Source organism: Myotis myotis, unplaced genomic scaffold (assembly GCF_014108235.1).
Source record: "Myotis myotis isolate mMyoMyo1 unplaced genomic scaffold, mMyoMyo1.p scaffold_m19_p_18, whole genome shotgun sequence".
Classification (NCBI taxonomy): Eukaryota; Metazoa; Chordata; class Mammalia; order Chiroptera; family Vespertilionidae; genus Myotis; species Myotis myotis.
Window position 1 is genome coordinate 31,788,012 of NW_023416322.1, and position 15,734 is coordinate 31,803,745.

Genomic DNA, 15,734 nt, shown 5'->3' on the forward strand with positions numbered 1-15,734 from the left:
TGGGCTGCTGAGTGTCCCTTTCACAGTGACCAGTGCCCATGTGCCCCCAATGGCTGCCACCCAATGCCTTTTTCAGTGGTGCCATCTCCCCTAAGTCCCTGGGGTCATGCTGGGCAGGAACATGTGGGCATGAGGCACCATGTTCACACCTCCCTCAGCTCCTGCTCCCTGCAGTTCCTGGATTGCCCAATGCTGATCATGACTTGAGAAGGAAAAGCGTGGCTGGGCCAGCAGAATGCTCAGCACTGCTGACCCTGGGACCTGGCACGCTGGCTGCACTAGGGAGCAGGGGCAGAGGTGGACAGAGACCCTGCTGAGAGAGGTGGTCAGTTATGCTGGGGGCCAAAGGGAGGGCACCCTCCTGGCACATTCAGGGGTAAGTCCTCCCACTGAGAACCCACAATTACATTCACCAAGAAGGGGCAGCTTTGACAGCATTAATAGCCAAAGAAAAGCAGGAAACAGGCTTTATCTGGGCAATAGACACTTTATTGTTTCTTGTGGTTTCTGGAGGCCTCAGGCTGGGCTGGGCTCACTGTCCACCCCCACCAGAACAGAGCGGGGCTCCGTGGCTATTATCATGGTAGTCCACAGCCAGGACTCCCAACACCGACAGAAACTCAGTAAATGAGATCTTCTTATCCATGTTCTTGTCCTTGTCCTCAAAGATATCGCCCAAGAAATCTACGCCACTATTTTCCTGTGGGAAAGATAAATTCAGTATCAAAGGTGTTATCAGTGGAATAGGAGGAGGAGGAGGCAGAGAGGGGAGAGAAACATCTGGGGCCGCACAGGTGTAGCTGTTGTGGGCCAGCGGACTGTACCAGAGGTTAATGGGAACGTTAGCATTAGCCTGCATGTCACTGAGGGAGAATCCTAGTACCAAATGTCAGCATGAAAGAGAGACCTAGTGGTGGTGGGCAGACTCAGGCCAGAGCCTCACTGATCCATGAGCTGGTGGGTGGGGGGGTCTTTAGATCCAGACCTGCTCCCCGGACCCACTTCCAGGACCCCATCTACCTAAGTTCTACCCACAAACTAGATAGGCCCTACCCCTTGTCTCTTCATTCCTAACCCTCCTCTCCTATCTCCTATTTGTCTTCCTGAATCTTCCATGCTCAGTGCCCTCTTTTGCTCACGTACTCTCTGTGTCACCTAGTAGCCTCCCTTTTTGTAATCAGTTCAGTGCATTCCAACTGTCAGACTAAATCAGGTCTGTGAATGAGCTCTTTCATTGTAATGAAAGGTGGTAAATTTGTCAGCTATGGGATTTCTATCACCTTCCCTTGGATCTCAGAGGACTGAATGGGGGCTCCTAGAGGCAGAGCCTGAGCCTCTGGGCTTCAGTCTCCTGGATGGACAGTGACAAGTGGGAGGGGACCCATTCTTTACTGTCCTATTTCACCACCTGATAACTACCCTTGATCTACAGATGCCTTTACACTTGGCCACATGTACCATCTCTTTCATCCTGATAATAAGTCAGGAGAGTCCTCCTAGGCCTTTTTGCAGATGAGAATATTGAGGATCAGAGAATGGGATTGACTTGTCCAAAGTCCTCCGCCATGCCAGGGCCCAAGCAACCTTAAGAAGTCACCCCGACTCACACAAGCCGTGAGGAAGTGAGGGTAATTCTCCCTCAGCATCCTCAGCAGGCCCTTCTTGTTAATCTTGTCATCAGGTTTGGTGTATTTGTGGAATTGGTCGACCAAGTCCATCATAGCCTGTTCAGCTGCAGTATGGCCCATCTTGGATTTCAAGAAAGCTGCTGGAGAGGAAGATGGGGAACTTTGTTATCCTTCTTCCCAGGTGAGGGTCCCTAAGTCAGGACAACGGGGTGGGAACTGAGCATCCAGTGAAGTAAGCCTCAGTTGGGAGCAGAAGGAGCTGTATCATCCTAGGAGGAGGGATGAGATCCTCACAAAGAGGAGAGTGTGACCAAGCTGGGGCCTGGGCCCATGCAGGTGAGGGCCCAGAGGAGGTAGGGAGAATACAGAAGCCCACTGTGGACAGAACCACAGGAGGCAGAAGCAGAGAGGGTAGGGGTCAACCACATGGAAAAGGACTGACATTTAGTTGGGACCTGAGCCAAACACAGCGTTTGGATGATTCTACTCTTCAAGAGCATCAACACCATCTCCTCCAGGTTCAGCGTCAGGGTTAGAGTCATGGGGACAAAATGACGTCCTGAGGAGTCTGGCCTGACCTGCCCTGGGCTGCTTTTGGAATGAGTCCCTTGAGGTGCCCATTGTGATCATAAAGCAAGGTCTAAATGAAACGGGCCCTGGAGGCTCCCAGCGGTGAGTGTGAGTAGGATGGTGAGTGTGAGCAGAGATATACAGCCCTGTCCTGAGCTCCCACAAGGTTTCCTAGACCATCCCCAGCAGATTGAAAGAAGGACTGCTGACCAGTGTTGGCATCATGTTTGAAATGAACAGAAATACCTGCCTCAGTTTTAGAATCTTGGGTGGAATGTGGGGAGATAGGCTCCTTCAGATGACCTTTGTACCTCCCTGCTCTCTGGAACCCCAAGGCTAGACCACATTTAAGAGGTCTGACTTCCCAAAGCCAGTACCTCCACCAACAGTCTGGACCCCAAGCAGAGAAAAGGGACAGTGCAGCCCTCACACCTCAGACTTTCCCAAACTCTCAAGAAATGTGTATGGGCTCCCAGGCATCTAACAAAAACTACCACTGTCTCCTGATCTGGGAGAAAGATCCTTCCTGTTATGTCCCTAAGTGAAAACACCTAAGGCCTTCTGTCAACTTAGCCAAGGCCTTAGCTGAGCCGTGGGCACAAAAGGTCACTGGTCATTCCCTCAGCTGGGCACGAGGTCCAAAACTTTAGTTGATGGGTCCCTGATCCACATAGTGGGAAATCTTATCACCAGGGCAAAGTAAGTGGGCATCCCAGGTCTGGGTTTAGGAGAATCTTCCAGACTTTGGGAGAGCCACCCACTCTCCCCTGAGGTTCGGGTGCAAAGGCCATGGCCTGAGAGTCAGATGATTCCAGAGAGAAAAGAAGACAAGGAGCAGAGGAAGGTTCATATACTGAGCTCCCACCAGGGATGTATCAACAGAGTTGGCACAGAAGAGCCAAAGGAGCAATGGGAGCATCAGTACAGACATCTTGTTGTAGATAGGCCCTTGGGACCAAGTGGGTTCAAGTTGGAAAGACACATAACAGGCAGAGTTCAGACTGGATACAGGTTCCTGAATCCGCTCCCATCACCACTCTCCCTATTCCTGGACACAGAAGAACACACTGAGCCCTGACGAACCCCCCTGGCAAACAGGTGCAGACTCACCAGATCTGACGAGGTGTCACTGAAGAGAAGGATGAGTGTGCTGTGCATCTGGGCAAAGACTGGTCCCTTTATAAGGCTCAGTCTGGCTCCTCCCAGGCATTTGGGCCATGTTCTCTCCCTGCTTAATGGACCATTGCCTCACTCAGGTGGGTGGCACACACCTAGGAGAGTGTGTTTATTATCTTCCAATAAAATCTTAGGCAACACCCAAGGGATTGCACTATTCTAGAGCATTATTCTGTGGGTAAGAAAACCTAGGGCTGGGGAAGGGAAGACAGTGGGATGTGTCCTAAAAACACAGGAATTGAGGTAGAGAACACTGGGTTTCTGAACTTAAAGAGGATGGGTCTCTGAAGGCAGCATCATCTATGTTTGCTCATCACCTTCTACAAGTTTGTCTGACATCTAACAAAAACTCTGACCAGTGGTTTATAAGTCCATAACTATACCACGCATCACCTTACCTATTAAATTGATATTCCTCCTAAACCTTCAAAACCTTATGAGATGGTGCTGTTACCCTCATGTTGAGGACAGGGAATTGAGGGAGTAAGAGGTAAGCAAAGTTCCTATGTGCACCAGGCTGATAGACAGCAAGCTCAACATATGGTCCCAGAAAAGCCTGATTCAAAACCTCCCTCCTAACCCCACTACTGGACCTCTGGGGTCACTGCAAGGCCTGTGAACTCAAAGTCCAGGGGAGGGAGGCAGGGTCACCTCACTCCCATGTTTATATGGGGTCCTCACTGAAAGGCTAAGAGAGGAAGAGGTGTCATGACCCACAGTGACAGGTAGCACAGAGTGGATAGCACGTCTGTGCCTGGCCAGGATGGCCAAGGGTGAACCTGAGTGGCACAGCTGAAAGGCTTAGAAAAGACCGACAAGAGAATGAAAGATGGGTCTGGGTGGGATGCTGCTTCTCTGAGAGACAGCGACAATGCCCACAGCCATGTCTTTATTTTATAGCAGACGCCATGGGGCTAAGTAAGGGCATCATAAAGATGTTTCCAACATTCTCGTGGTTTCAATCCTACTCAACTACATGCAGCTGAACTCTATCAGGCCTACATCACTCAGGCACATGGGGCCATGTGTTCGGACCATAGGTTCAAGCTCACAACTACAGCTGTTGGCTATAATTGTGCTGGGAGGGACCTGCCATCCAAGCTGGGACTGGCACAATGAGAGGACTGTGCCCTCTCATCAGTCCAAGGCTTGAACCTGTCCAAACACTGTAGCTGCTCCCCACACACATCATCCACAGGTGAGGGAAGAGACAAGATCAGAGCTCTCAGTTCTGGCGTTAGCCCCACACTCTAGATCAGGGGTGGGCAAACTTTTTGACTCGAGGGCCACAATGGGTTCTTAAACTGGACTGGAGGGCCGGAACAAAAGCATGGATGGAGTGTTTGTGTGAACTAATGTAAATTCAAAGTAAACATCATTAAATAAAAGGGTATGGTCTTTTTTTTTTTTTAGTTTTATTCATTTCAAATGGGCCGTAGTTTGCCCATGGCTGCTCTAGAACTTCGCTTTGCAGCTCCAGGGGCTGCCTCACCCACCAAGGAAGCCACTGTCTCTAGACTCAGGGATGGTGACCACCATGAAATGAGCCAGCAGGAAATGGGGCAACTTTGCCTCCCCTCCCATGATGATGCCTTCCTATAAATTCTTCGATGATGTCCCTCCTTCCCTTATGTAAAACAGTCTGCTTAGGAGTCAGTGGTCATGCCCTAGATTTACAGTGATGGCGAACCTATGACAGGCGAGTCAGAGGTGACACGCGAACTCATTTTTTTGGTTGATTTTTCTTTGTTAAATGACATTTAAATATATAAAATAAATATCAAAAATATAAGTCTTTGTTTTACTATGGTTGCAAATATCAAAATATTTCTATGTGACAGGGCACAAGAGTTAAGTTAGGGTTTTTCAAAATGCTGACACGCCAAGCTCAAAAGGTTCGCCATCAGTGCCCTAGAATCTGCTGTGTCCCAACCTGCTGTGTAAAATCTAGTTCAGGTGCAGGAGACAGGAGCTTGGAGGATAGGAGGAGCCCTGGGGCTCTCTGGGGAACCGCCCTGGTGACTCACTAAGGAATCCTTGTTCCTGCTCTCTGCTTCCCTTAGAGCAGTGGTTCTCAACCTTGGCTACACATTAGAATCACCTGGGAATCTTTTGAAAATCCTGATTTCCTGGCCTCATCCTCCGGCAATTCTGTTTCTTTGTTACTAATGTTGTGGCCTCACCCCATAACAAAGAAACACAATTTCCGGAGGATAAGGCCCAGATCAGGATTTCAAAAACATTCCCAGGTGATTCTAATGTGCAGCCAAGGTTGAGAACCACAGCCTTAGAGCATCCTCCCCTGAGTGAGGGGACTGCTCCGGCATTGGGCACCCTGGGACCAGGCCCATTGCTGAGCCTGGGTCAGGATCCCCCCGACCCCAAATGCATTGGGCTTCCACATCTGGCCCTTCTGTCCCCAGTTATGTCCACATTTGCACCAGCACCAGCCCTCTCTGGTTCACTTATGTAATGTGTTCTCACCACCACTAAAAGCCTGCTGTGAAGGACACGCAGGAAACCTGGAGAGGGGGTCACTTGGACCAGAAGAACTGAAATGTCATTCCCACATTCGCCCTGGTATAGCTTTTGAAATGTGAACAATGTCAAGATACTTCAAATTCATTTTTAATTTGTATATCTAAGTTTTGCTTTATTCAATCTTGGCCTCACTTTCAGAGTCTGAACTATGTATAGTCCTTAGCTTCCAGAATCTAAGCATCATTAATCTATTGCAAAGTATCTTATTTTTACTTATATACTTATATTCTGCTGGAAGCCAGTCCACCCTTGCTGCAGGGAAGAAACATGTGCACAGCTTATGTTTCAAGGGACCTGGTGTATATGGCATATGTTTGCTCCCCCTCTTAAGGCTATGTGTTTTAAACAGGACCACCTCCCAGAGAAAGGTTGTTTCCCCAGGTGAGGATTTTTCCCTGGAGTAAGGGAGGGAATAAAACCCCTTAACTAAGTACCAGGCGGGTAATTAATCACTTTAACTACAAACAATCACGCTTAAGCTACATAATCTTTACTTAGGATAATCTCCTTCAGTTACTCCCTTGTAGCTTAATAGAACAATAGAGTAACCTTGGAATGGAGATAAGAAACGCCCTAACCTTTGGAATAGAATTGATAAGATTAAAATCAACTGGTATAAATACAGATGTAACAAGACAATAAACACAGAACCTGGCTAGAACCTGACTAGAGAACCTGGCTAGGCTGCTAATCAACTGAACGCTGTCTCCATGTCATTCCTTCCTTTTTCAATGACTCCGTCCACACGTTTGGGAACCCCTGGACCTGCTGGGGATGGACCCCAACAATATTCCTTTAATCTTCATTACCATTCAATTTCCCCAAAAAAGCCAAAAAAAGCAATATATGTTTTCTGGTGTATTTTTATGCATGCTCACCAATGTAAATAATTAGTTTGTCCCGTGTTCTCTCCATGCTTTTTTTAAAAATATAGATTAATTATGCAGAAAAGTACAACAAACTACAATACACAGCCTAATGAATCTTACACTTGTGACTGTCTCCAATGTCAATTAAACATTGCCACCATCCACACCAGCCTTCTTTCTCTATTCTCCAAAACCAGCATCTGAACTTTTATAATGAGACCCTCTATCTGTTTCATTTTACCACCTAAGCATACATTCCTGAATAGTGCCATTTCCGTGGCTTTCAAATTTTACTTGAAGGGAAACATATTCTATGTATTCTTCAGTGTCTGCCTTATTTTTCTCAGTATTACATTCATAATCCCTATCCTGTACTGTGTTTGTTCTTCATTGTATACTTATATGCCTTTATATGAATGTGCCATAATTTTTTTATAATTCTGCTTTAGATATCACATGATCATCACTTTATCTACTTTTTTCAATGGTTTCCAGCTCATTTGACCAGGGATTTTGACCTCTGCTGGCCTGTTCATGTGGGGATCAGCCACCCTGTCTGGTGAGGTATTGGAAAGGGCCCAGGGCAGTCTCTGGTTGTGTAAGTCTGGGGTGTTTAAGGAATAAGTAGGGGATGAGCCCATGTTTCAGGGACCAACTTCAAAACAGCCTTAGTTATTGTCAGAGAAATTAGTGTTTGCAACAATTGTGACTAACAGCCAAGTCCACCCCAGCATCTTCCATATCATTCACAACCACCAGAAAGGCTGAAGGTATCTTGCAATTGCTGAACCAAAATTCCTTTGGCAACACATGCTACACATCTAGGTCATTCACTTGGAACAATGTCGCAAGCATTTACTGTTTATCCTGAGCCACTCTTTCATTCATCCCAATGGATTCTGGACCCCAGCTGTCCTTGGCTGTTTGGAGCTGAGATCTGTACCATTTATTCAAGGTACAAAATTTAAGGAGAGCCCACTGAGCACCACTCACTGTGCTTTAGGATGAACATAATGGCAAGAAAAATTTTTAAAGAATTTATCTCCCCTCAATGTTCCCACTTTAGAAGTGAAGATAAAAAGAATAAAATAGAAATTGTGGATGTTGGAGATGTTCAATGACACAGTCTATAACCCAAGAAGAGAAGGGTAACTTTCTGGGGAGGAGAGATGGATAGGCCAAGGAATTAAAATCAATTGGGCCCAGCTAGCATGGCTCAGTGGTTGAGCATCAACCTATGAACCAGGATATCGGGTTCAATTCCTGGTTACACGACCAGGTTGCGGGCTTAATCCCCAGTGTGGGGCATGCAGGAGGCAGCTGATGAGTTATTCGCTCTCCTCAATGATGTTTCTATCTCCCTCTCACACTCCCTTCCTCTTTGAAATCAATAAAATTATATTTTAAAAAATAAATTGGTTAAGTAATTTCCTGGTGGACAGGAAATCTAAAATGCTATTAAATTTACATTCAGAGACTTAGTTCTCAAACAACAGATTTGATTTATTAGCTAGCTTTTAGATAAGATTGTAAGAGAGCTCCAGATAATATAGAAAAGAAGAAAATAGAATGCTTGCTCATAACTCGGCATCATAGGTCAGGAGGGTACTCCCAGATAACTCTCCAGGGCTATTTGTTTCAATCTACCTTGGCTTACAATAAAAAAAAAACACCACAATATCTTATTATTTTTATTATTAATACACTCTAATTTTTAGAACTGTTTTATATTGGCTGAAAATTTTGGAACAGAGAGTTTATTTCCTATATACCCTCTATCCCCACAGTATCCCCTGTTTATTAACATCTTAATTAGTGTGGAACATTTGTTATAATTGATGAACCAATATTGATACATTATTATGAACTAAAGTCCATGGTTTAACTAGGGTTCAGTTCCTATTGTGAAATTCTGTGGTTTTGGACAAATGTGTAATGCCACATGTTCATCATCACAGTATCATGCAAAGCTGTTTCATTGCCTCAAAAATCACTGGTGCCCCAACTATTCAGCCATCCCCTCCTATCCTGAATCTTCATGATTACTGATATTTTAATTGTCAATATGGTTTTGCTTTTTCTATAATGTCATATATTTGAAATCATACAGTATGTGGCTGCTTCAGAATGGCTTCCTTCACTCAGCAATATCCTTGTCGTTTCCTCCATGTTTTCTTGTGGCTTGATAGCTCAATTCTTCTTCTTGCTGGATAATATTCCACTGTATGGGTGTGCCACAGTTTGTTTATTCATTCACCTTTTGAAAGACATCTTGGTTACTTCCAGTGTGGGGCAATTATGAATAAAGTTTCTAAAGTCATTCATTTGGAGGTTTTTATGAAACTGTAACTCTTCAACTCACTTGGGTAAGTATTTCTGATGACTGCCTGTGTCCCGGACCAGCAACCCAGGCATGGGTTGAGGCATGGCAGGGCCATCTCTCCCTGTCCCCTTCTGTCAGAAAATCAGAGTCCCAGAAGCCTGGCCCAGCATCACTCAGTTTCACTGGGCAGAACTGGTGGGACACATGTTCACTCTTGGTTGGAAGGGGCATAGGGAAAGCAAGGACAGCACTGTCAGAATGGCTTAGAGGAGATCAGACACACATGGGGGTACTAGGCACCCTAAACCCAAAGCAAACTGGGCTCTGTTAGTTCAGAAGAGGGATTGGGTACTGGGTTGGACATAGTTGGTGCCTGTCCCAAACCCCTCACTTCCAACACTCTTGGCTCTAGACGTGTCTCTGTCCTCCTGATGTCATGTCTGTTCTGTGCTGTAGTTTTGCTCACGTGTCATGGTCTGGAATCTCTTTCCCTGGTTTGCTTGCTTGAACACTAGGTGTTGACATTCATTCAAATGCCTCATCTAAGGTATCTCGGTCCACTTCTCCTCTTCAGAAAGTTACCCCTCCCTCCTTGGGTTATACTGTGTGTCACTGTACATCTCCAGCATCCACAGTTTCTCTTTTATTCTTTTTGTCTTCACTTCTAAAGTGTGAGCATTGAGGGGAGATAAATTCTTTAAAATATTAAGGGAGAACCAAGATGGCGGCATAGGTTAACACCGGAGTTTGCTGCTTTGAACAACTACTTCAAAAGTGAAACCAAAAAACGGAAGGGACAGCACCCAGAACCACAGGAACGCCGGCTGAGTGGAAGTCCTACAACTAGGAGGAAAGAGAAACGCATACGGACACTCAGAGGAGGCGCAGTGCTGAAGTCAAATTCTGAGGTGCAGAGTGCGTGGAGTGGGCTGGCGGCGGAGGCGCGGTTGGCGTTTTCAATCGGGAGGGAGTCGCAGAATCTGAGCTCCAGATCCGGCCGAGTCTTTAGGGACCCAGACTCAAACGGGAGAAGCGGGACTGTCGGCTTCGGTCAGAGCGAGTGCAGCTTTCTCTCTGAGCTTTGCAGCGGGTGCTGGGACTCAGAGAGGCAGAGCCCCTGGGGACAGGACTGAGAGCCGCCATAACTGCTCTCTCTGGCCCACCCTGTTGATCCTGTGCGACCCGCCCTGCCCAAGCCCTGCACACAGGCATTTGCCGGATAGCCTCAGGCAAAGGCTAGATTAGCACCTCCCTAGAGGACAGAAGTTCTCTCACTGCTGACACAGCTGATTCTCATAGCCACTTGGCCTGGAGGTCAAACCCTCCCTGGAATTAGCTACAACAATCAAGATTTAACTATAAGACTGCGAACAAAGACCACTAGGGGGTGCACCAAGGAAGCATAACAAAATTCGGAGACAAAGAAACAGGACAAAATTGTCAATGGAAGATATAGAGTTCAGAACCACACTTTTAAGGTCTCTCAAGAACTGTTTAGAAGCCGCCGATAAACTTAATGAGATCTATAAGAAAACTAATGAGACCCTCGATCTTATATTGGGGAACCAACTAGAAATTAAGCATACACGGACTGAAATAACGAATATTATACAGACTCCCAACAGCAGACCAGAGGAGCGCAAGAATCAAGTCAATGATTTGAAATGCGAGGAAGCAAAAAACACCCAACCGGAAAAGCAAAATGAAAAAAGAATCCAAAAATGCAAGGATAGTGTAAGGAGCCTCTGGGACAGCTTCAAGCGTACCAACATCAGAATTATAGGGGTGCCAGAAGATGAGAGAGAGCAAGATATTGAAAACCTATTTGAAGAAATAATGACAGAAAACTTCCCCCACCTGGTGAAAGAAATGGACTTACAGGTCCAAGAAGCGCGGAGAACCCCAAACAAAAGGAATCCAAAGAGGACCACACCAAGACACATCATAATTAAAATGCCAAGAGCAAAAGATAAAGAGAGAATCTTAAAAACAGCAAGAGAAAGAAACTCAGTTACCTACAAGGGAATACCCATACGACTGTCTGCTGATTTCTCAACAGAAACTTTACAGGCCAGAAGGGAGTGGCAAGAAATATTCAAAGTGATGAATACCAAGAACCTACAACCAAGATTACTTTATCCAGCAAAGCTATCATTCAGAATTGAAGGTCAGATAAAGAGCTTCACAGATAAGGAAAAGCTAAAGGAGTTCATCACCACCAAACCAGGATTATATGAAATGCTGAAAGGTATCCTTTAAGAAGAGGAAGAGGAAGAAAAAGGTAAAGATACAAATTATGAACAACAAATATGCATCTATCAACAAGTGAATCTAAGAATCAAGTGAATAAATAATCTGATGAACAGAATGAACTGTTGATTATAATAGAATCAGGGACATAGAAAGAGAATGGACTGACTATTCCTGGGGGGGAAAGGGGTGTGGGAGATTCGGGAAGAGACTGGACAAAAATTGTGCACCTATGGATGAGGACAGTGGGTGGGGAGTGAGGGCGGAGGGTGGGGCGGGAACTGGGAGGAGGGGAGTTATGGGGGGAAAAAAAGAGGAACAAATGTAATAATCTGAACAATAAAGATTTAATTAAAAAAAATACATGTAACAGACATTAAAAGATTCCCTGGATTACAATAAATGTTGTGCAAACAACTGTAAAATAAATAAATAAATAAATAAATAAATAAATAAAATAAAATAAAATAAAATATTGCTCTGGCCATACGTTCATCCTAAAGTACAGTGAGTGGTGCTCAGTGGGTTCTTAAATTCTGTACCTTGAACAAATGGTCCAGGTCTCCACTCCAAACAGCCAAGGACAGCTGGGGTCCAGAGTCCATTGGGATGAATGAAAGAGTGGCTCAGGATAAACAGAAAATGCTTGTGACATGGCTCCAAGTGATTGACCTGGATGTGTAGTCCCTGTTGCCAAAGAACTTTTGGTTCAGGGAATGGAAGATACCTATAGCCTTTCTGGTGGTGGTGAGTCATAAAGGAGATGCTGGGTTAGGACTTGGCTGTTTGTCACAATAGTTGCAATATGTTTCTGACAATAAAGAGGGCTGTTTGAAGTTGGTCCCTGAATCATGGGCTCATCCCCTTCTCATTCTTTAAACACCCAGATCTGACATGGCCTTGGAAGTGGGGCCTACCACCATACGGGAAGCAACTCCTCCTTTTGGAAGATCAGGACTATGGTCTCCAGGTCTGGGCCACTTGACAGGCCTTCAAAGTATGGCCTGGGCTTGTGCCTGGGGCTGCTGAGGACTCTGTCATCTTCCTCCAGGTCTAGGCAGCTTGATGGGCCTTCAAAGTATGGCCTGGGCATGTGCTTGGGGCTGCCGAGGACTCTGTCATCTTCCTCCAGGTCTAGGCAGCTTGATGGGGCCTTCAAAGTATGGCCTGGGCTTGTGCCTGGGGATGCTGAGGACTCTGTCATCTTCCTCCAGGTCTGAGCCACTTGACAGGCTTTCAGAGTTTGTCATGAGCTCAGGCATGGGTGGGGTTAGGAGGCGGTCATCATCCCCCGTCTCTGAGCTACTGTCTCTGCGGTTCATTAGCCTGTGAAACAGAAGGGCCAGGTCCTTGTCCACATCGGGGTCTTGCTCCACAGGGTCCTGCTCTGACTCCAGGACCTCCTCCGTCATTTGGAACCTGCGCAGCCACACTGCGTCTTTCTGCTGGTACTTCTCTCACCTGGTCATGGGCCTCCTTCTTACTATCAGGTCCTCCAGGTCCAAGTCATCCTCGTCCAGATCATGCCTGCGGATGGCATTGTAGCTGGCCTCCAGGTCAGAGAAGACGATCTCAGACTCTCCCTCGGAGAAGCTATCCGTGGACTCCACCTTGGGGCTGGCCTGCATGGTGCTGTCCTGGTGATTGATGGGCTGGCTGGACAGGGAGAAGATCCAGATCTTGTTCACCTTGATGGTGGGTGTGCTGTAGGCCACCAAGTCGGAGACACTGTCACTCAGCTGTTTGCTACCCAGACCCTGGGTCTTCACAAGCATGTTGACCAGACTCGGAGGCTCCTTCTGGCTCCAAGTACTGAGGATGGTCCTCCTCTCTGTCTGCCAGCTTGAGTGTGGCAGGCCTTCGAAGTATGGCCTGAGCTTGGTCTTGTGGGGGCTGAGGATGCTGTCATCGTCCTCCATGTCTTGGCCACTGTCACTGGGATTCTCAAGGCTGTCATACGAAAGGTCCAGGTCCTCCACCTCTGGGACATGCTCCGTAGGGTCCTGATTCGAGTCCAGGACCTCCTCTGAGACACTGGATCTGGGAAGCAGCCCCATGACTTTCTGCTTCAAGTTTCATTGCATGGATCGCTGCTGCCTCTCGGGCTGCCCCAGCTCAAAGTCATGCTCATTCATGTCCTGCCTGTGCATGGCATTGTAGCTGGTCTCCATCTCAGAGGAGAAGCTCTCAGACCCCCCCTCAGTGTAACTATCCATGGACTTGGCCTTGGAGCTGGCCTGCATGGAGCTGTCCTCATGGTCGATGGGCTGACTGGACAGGGAGAAGATCCAGATCTCAGCCACCTTGGTGGAGACCTCCTTGAAGCTGCTGCAGAGATTCAGCATTTGGCCACCCTTGGGGGGGGGGGGGGGGGGGGGGGGGAGTCGCTGCTTTACCTCGGCCATGTGGATGGCGCCTGTGGCCAGTGTCTTGTAGCCCAGGATGATCCGGTTATTATAGCACGTCCTCTGCTGCAGCATGATCTGTAGCTTGTTGCCTTCTCTCTTGAGGAAGTGTGGGTACTGCAGGAGGAATGTCAGCGCCAGGTCGCTCTCCACTTGCCCGCTGGAGGGCAACACAATCTCATGGGACCTCAGGATGCCCTTGGAGCCCTGCATTTTCACTGCTATCACCATGGAGATGAGCTCCTTCTCCAGCTCCTTCAAGACCACAAGCTTCTTTACAGTCAGGCTGCACAACCTGGGCATGCAGCTGGGGCTGAAGCAGTCCACCTCACAGGTAGAGAAGAGGTTCATGGGCACTGGCGTGTTGAGCACGGTGGGTGTGCCAGCCAGGCCTGCAGGTGGTGAGGAAGCTTCAGCTGCTTGCAGCATATAGGCCTTTGATGGTCTCTCCCCCTATGGTGGGACAGAGGAGGGACATGATGGGTGGCAAGAGGTGGGACACGAGTGACTGAAGGAGAGTGTGGATGAAAAGGGGGTCACACGCCCACCTGTGATGCTCAGGTAAGGCCTGCATGGCGGCCTTTCAAACTCAGAAACCTAAACTAACTAAATTACAAAGTTTGGCCTGAAATTAAAACTTGTTAACTAAGAGAGGTTTATGGTGTGTAGTCTTGTGTTAGGCCAGAATCTTCCCTGACAAAGTCAATCTTTACCTTAAAGGAGCCTTTCTATTGTCTTTTGGCATCTACTGTAACATATCTTTGGGATGTCAAAGGGATTTTCCTTTTTCCAGACCCCTCAAAGCACAGGCACTGCTCTGTGCTCTGCAGAGACCACAAATCTGCTCATTGTTCTTGAGTTCATTGCTGACCGCTAACTATCCTACATCCACCTGCATAAAAGAAGTGTCTATCATTTTACTTTTTATCCATTCCCAGAGATTTCCTTGCTTTGCTTTCTCCCGCATCCCTAATCTATTATCTGTGTAGTTCATGGGACCCACATACATCTCCACTTTTGATTGTAATGTATAAAGTAAGGTGCAAAACTGCCATTTTCTAGAGCATTATTTCAATCCATTGAGCTTTTGCTTCCCAGCAATTGTTGACAGTTTGGCTCCAATAAACTCACAAAAATCCTGCACAGGTTTGAATGCTTCTTATCTTGACATTTACTTGGCATAGTGCGGCAGGATTCCAAAGAAGCTCACCTAGGACCACCTTGCAGACCCAACCTGGTGCCAGGATCCAAAAAAGGGCCCATTGAGCCCGTCAGTTCCCTGCCTATCAGAAGAATTTGGCTAAGTTGTCTGTTGGATCCAGACATCAGTACCTTCCCTTTCTTGTGGTAGAGAATCTGACTTTACTTGAGCTATATGTTTAAATCCTCAATGTAGAATTAAGGTTAAGGGTTGACAGAACCCAGGCTAAGGAAACACAGGTGGCTGGTTTTTAACTCTGGTGTTTCCATTGGCATTACTTTCTGAGAGTCTGAGCAAAAAACCTTCGCTGTATAAATGAGATAAAGGGGCTGTAACATATCTGGCCATGCCTTCTGGCCCGAATCTCAGGTGTTCTTAGGCAACTAAGAGTCTTTATGGAGTTGTCAGAGGACATTCCCCATACCTAGGTTGTGGGTTCGATCCCAAGTCAAGGCATGTACAGGAGGCAACCAATCAGTGCTTCTCTCTCACACAGATGTTTCTCACTCTCTTCCTTCCTCTTTTGAAAATCAGCTTTTTTAATTAAAAAAAAAAGTCAATGCCTGCCCATTTGCTCACTCTGACCTGTGTTCTGTCTCTCTGTCTCTGTCTCTCTCAGTAACTCACTCTAAAGAATAAGCCTCTGAGTTATGAGTTGCTAGCTGGAGAGATCCACATGGCCTAGCACTGAACGAGACCAACAGACAGAGAGGACAGACATCAGGCCTTCAATCCAAACTGAATCCCAAAGATGCCCCATGTGAGCTCAGA

General features: G+C 46.8%; 2 protein-coding genes across 2 annotated transcripts; both read right to left on the reverse strand.

Annotated features, from left to right (window-relative positions):
* Positions 1-467: 467 nt before the first annotated feature.
* On the reverse strand, positions 468-3,457 carry LOC118673541 (protein S100-A7-like). Its single transcript, XM_036344495.1, has 3 exons — positions 3,309-3,457; positions 1,608-1,765; positions 468-700 (listed from the first exon to the last, which is right to left on the reverse strand). Exons 2-3 carry the CDS (start codon positions 1,746-1,748, stop codon positions 533-535), a joined length of 309 nt encoding a protein of 102 aa, XP_036200388.1. The 5' UTR covers positions 1,749-1,765; positions 3,309-3,457; the 3' UTR covers positions 468-532.
* Positions 3,458-11,751: 8,294 nt separating this feature from the next.
* LOC118673573 (phosphofurin acidic cluster sorting protein 2-like) lies at positions 11,752-15,172 on the reverse strand. Its single transcript, XM_036344572.1, is given in 1 exon segment — positions 11,752-15,172. A coding segment is annotated over 1 exon segment (1,377 nt). The 5' UTR covers positions 14,192-15,172; the 3' UTR covers positions 11,752-12,814.
* Positions 15,173-15,734: the final 562 nt, after the last annotated feature.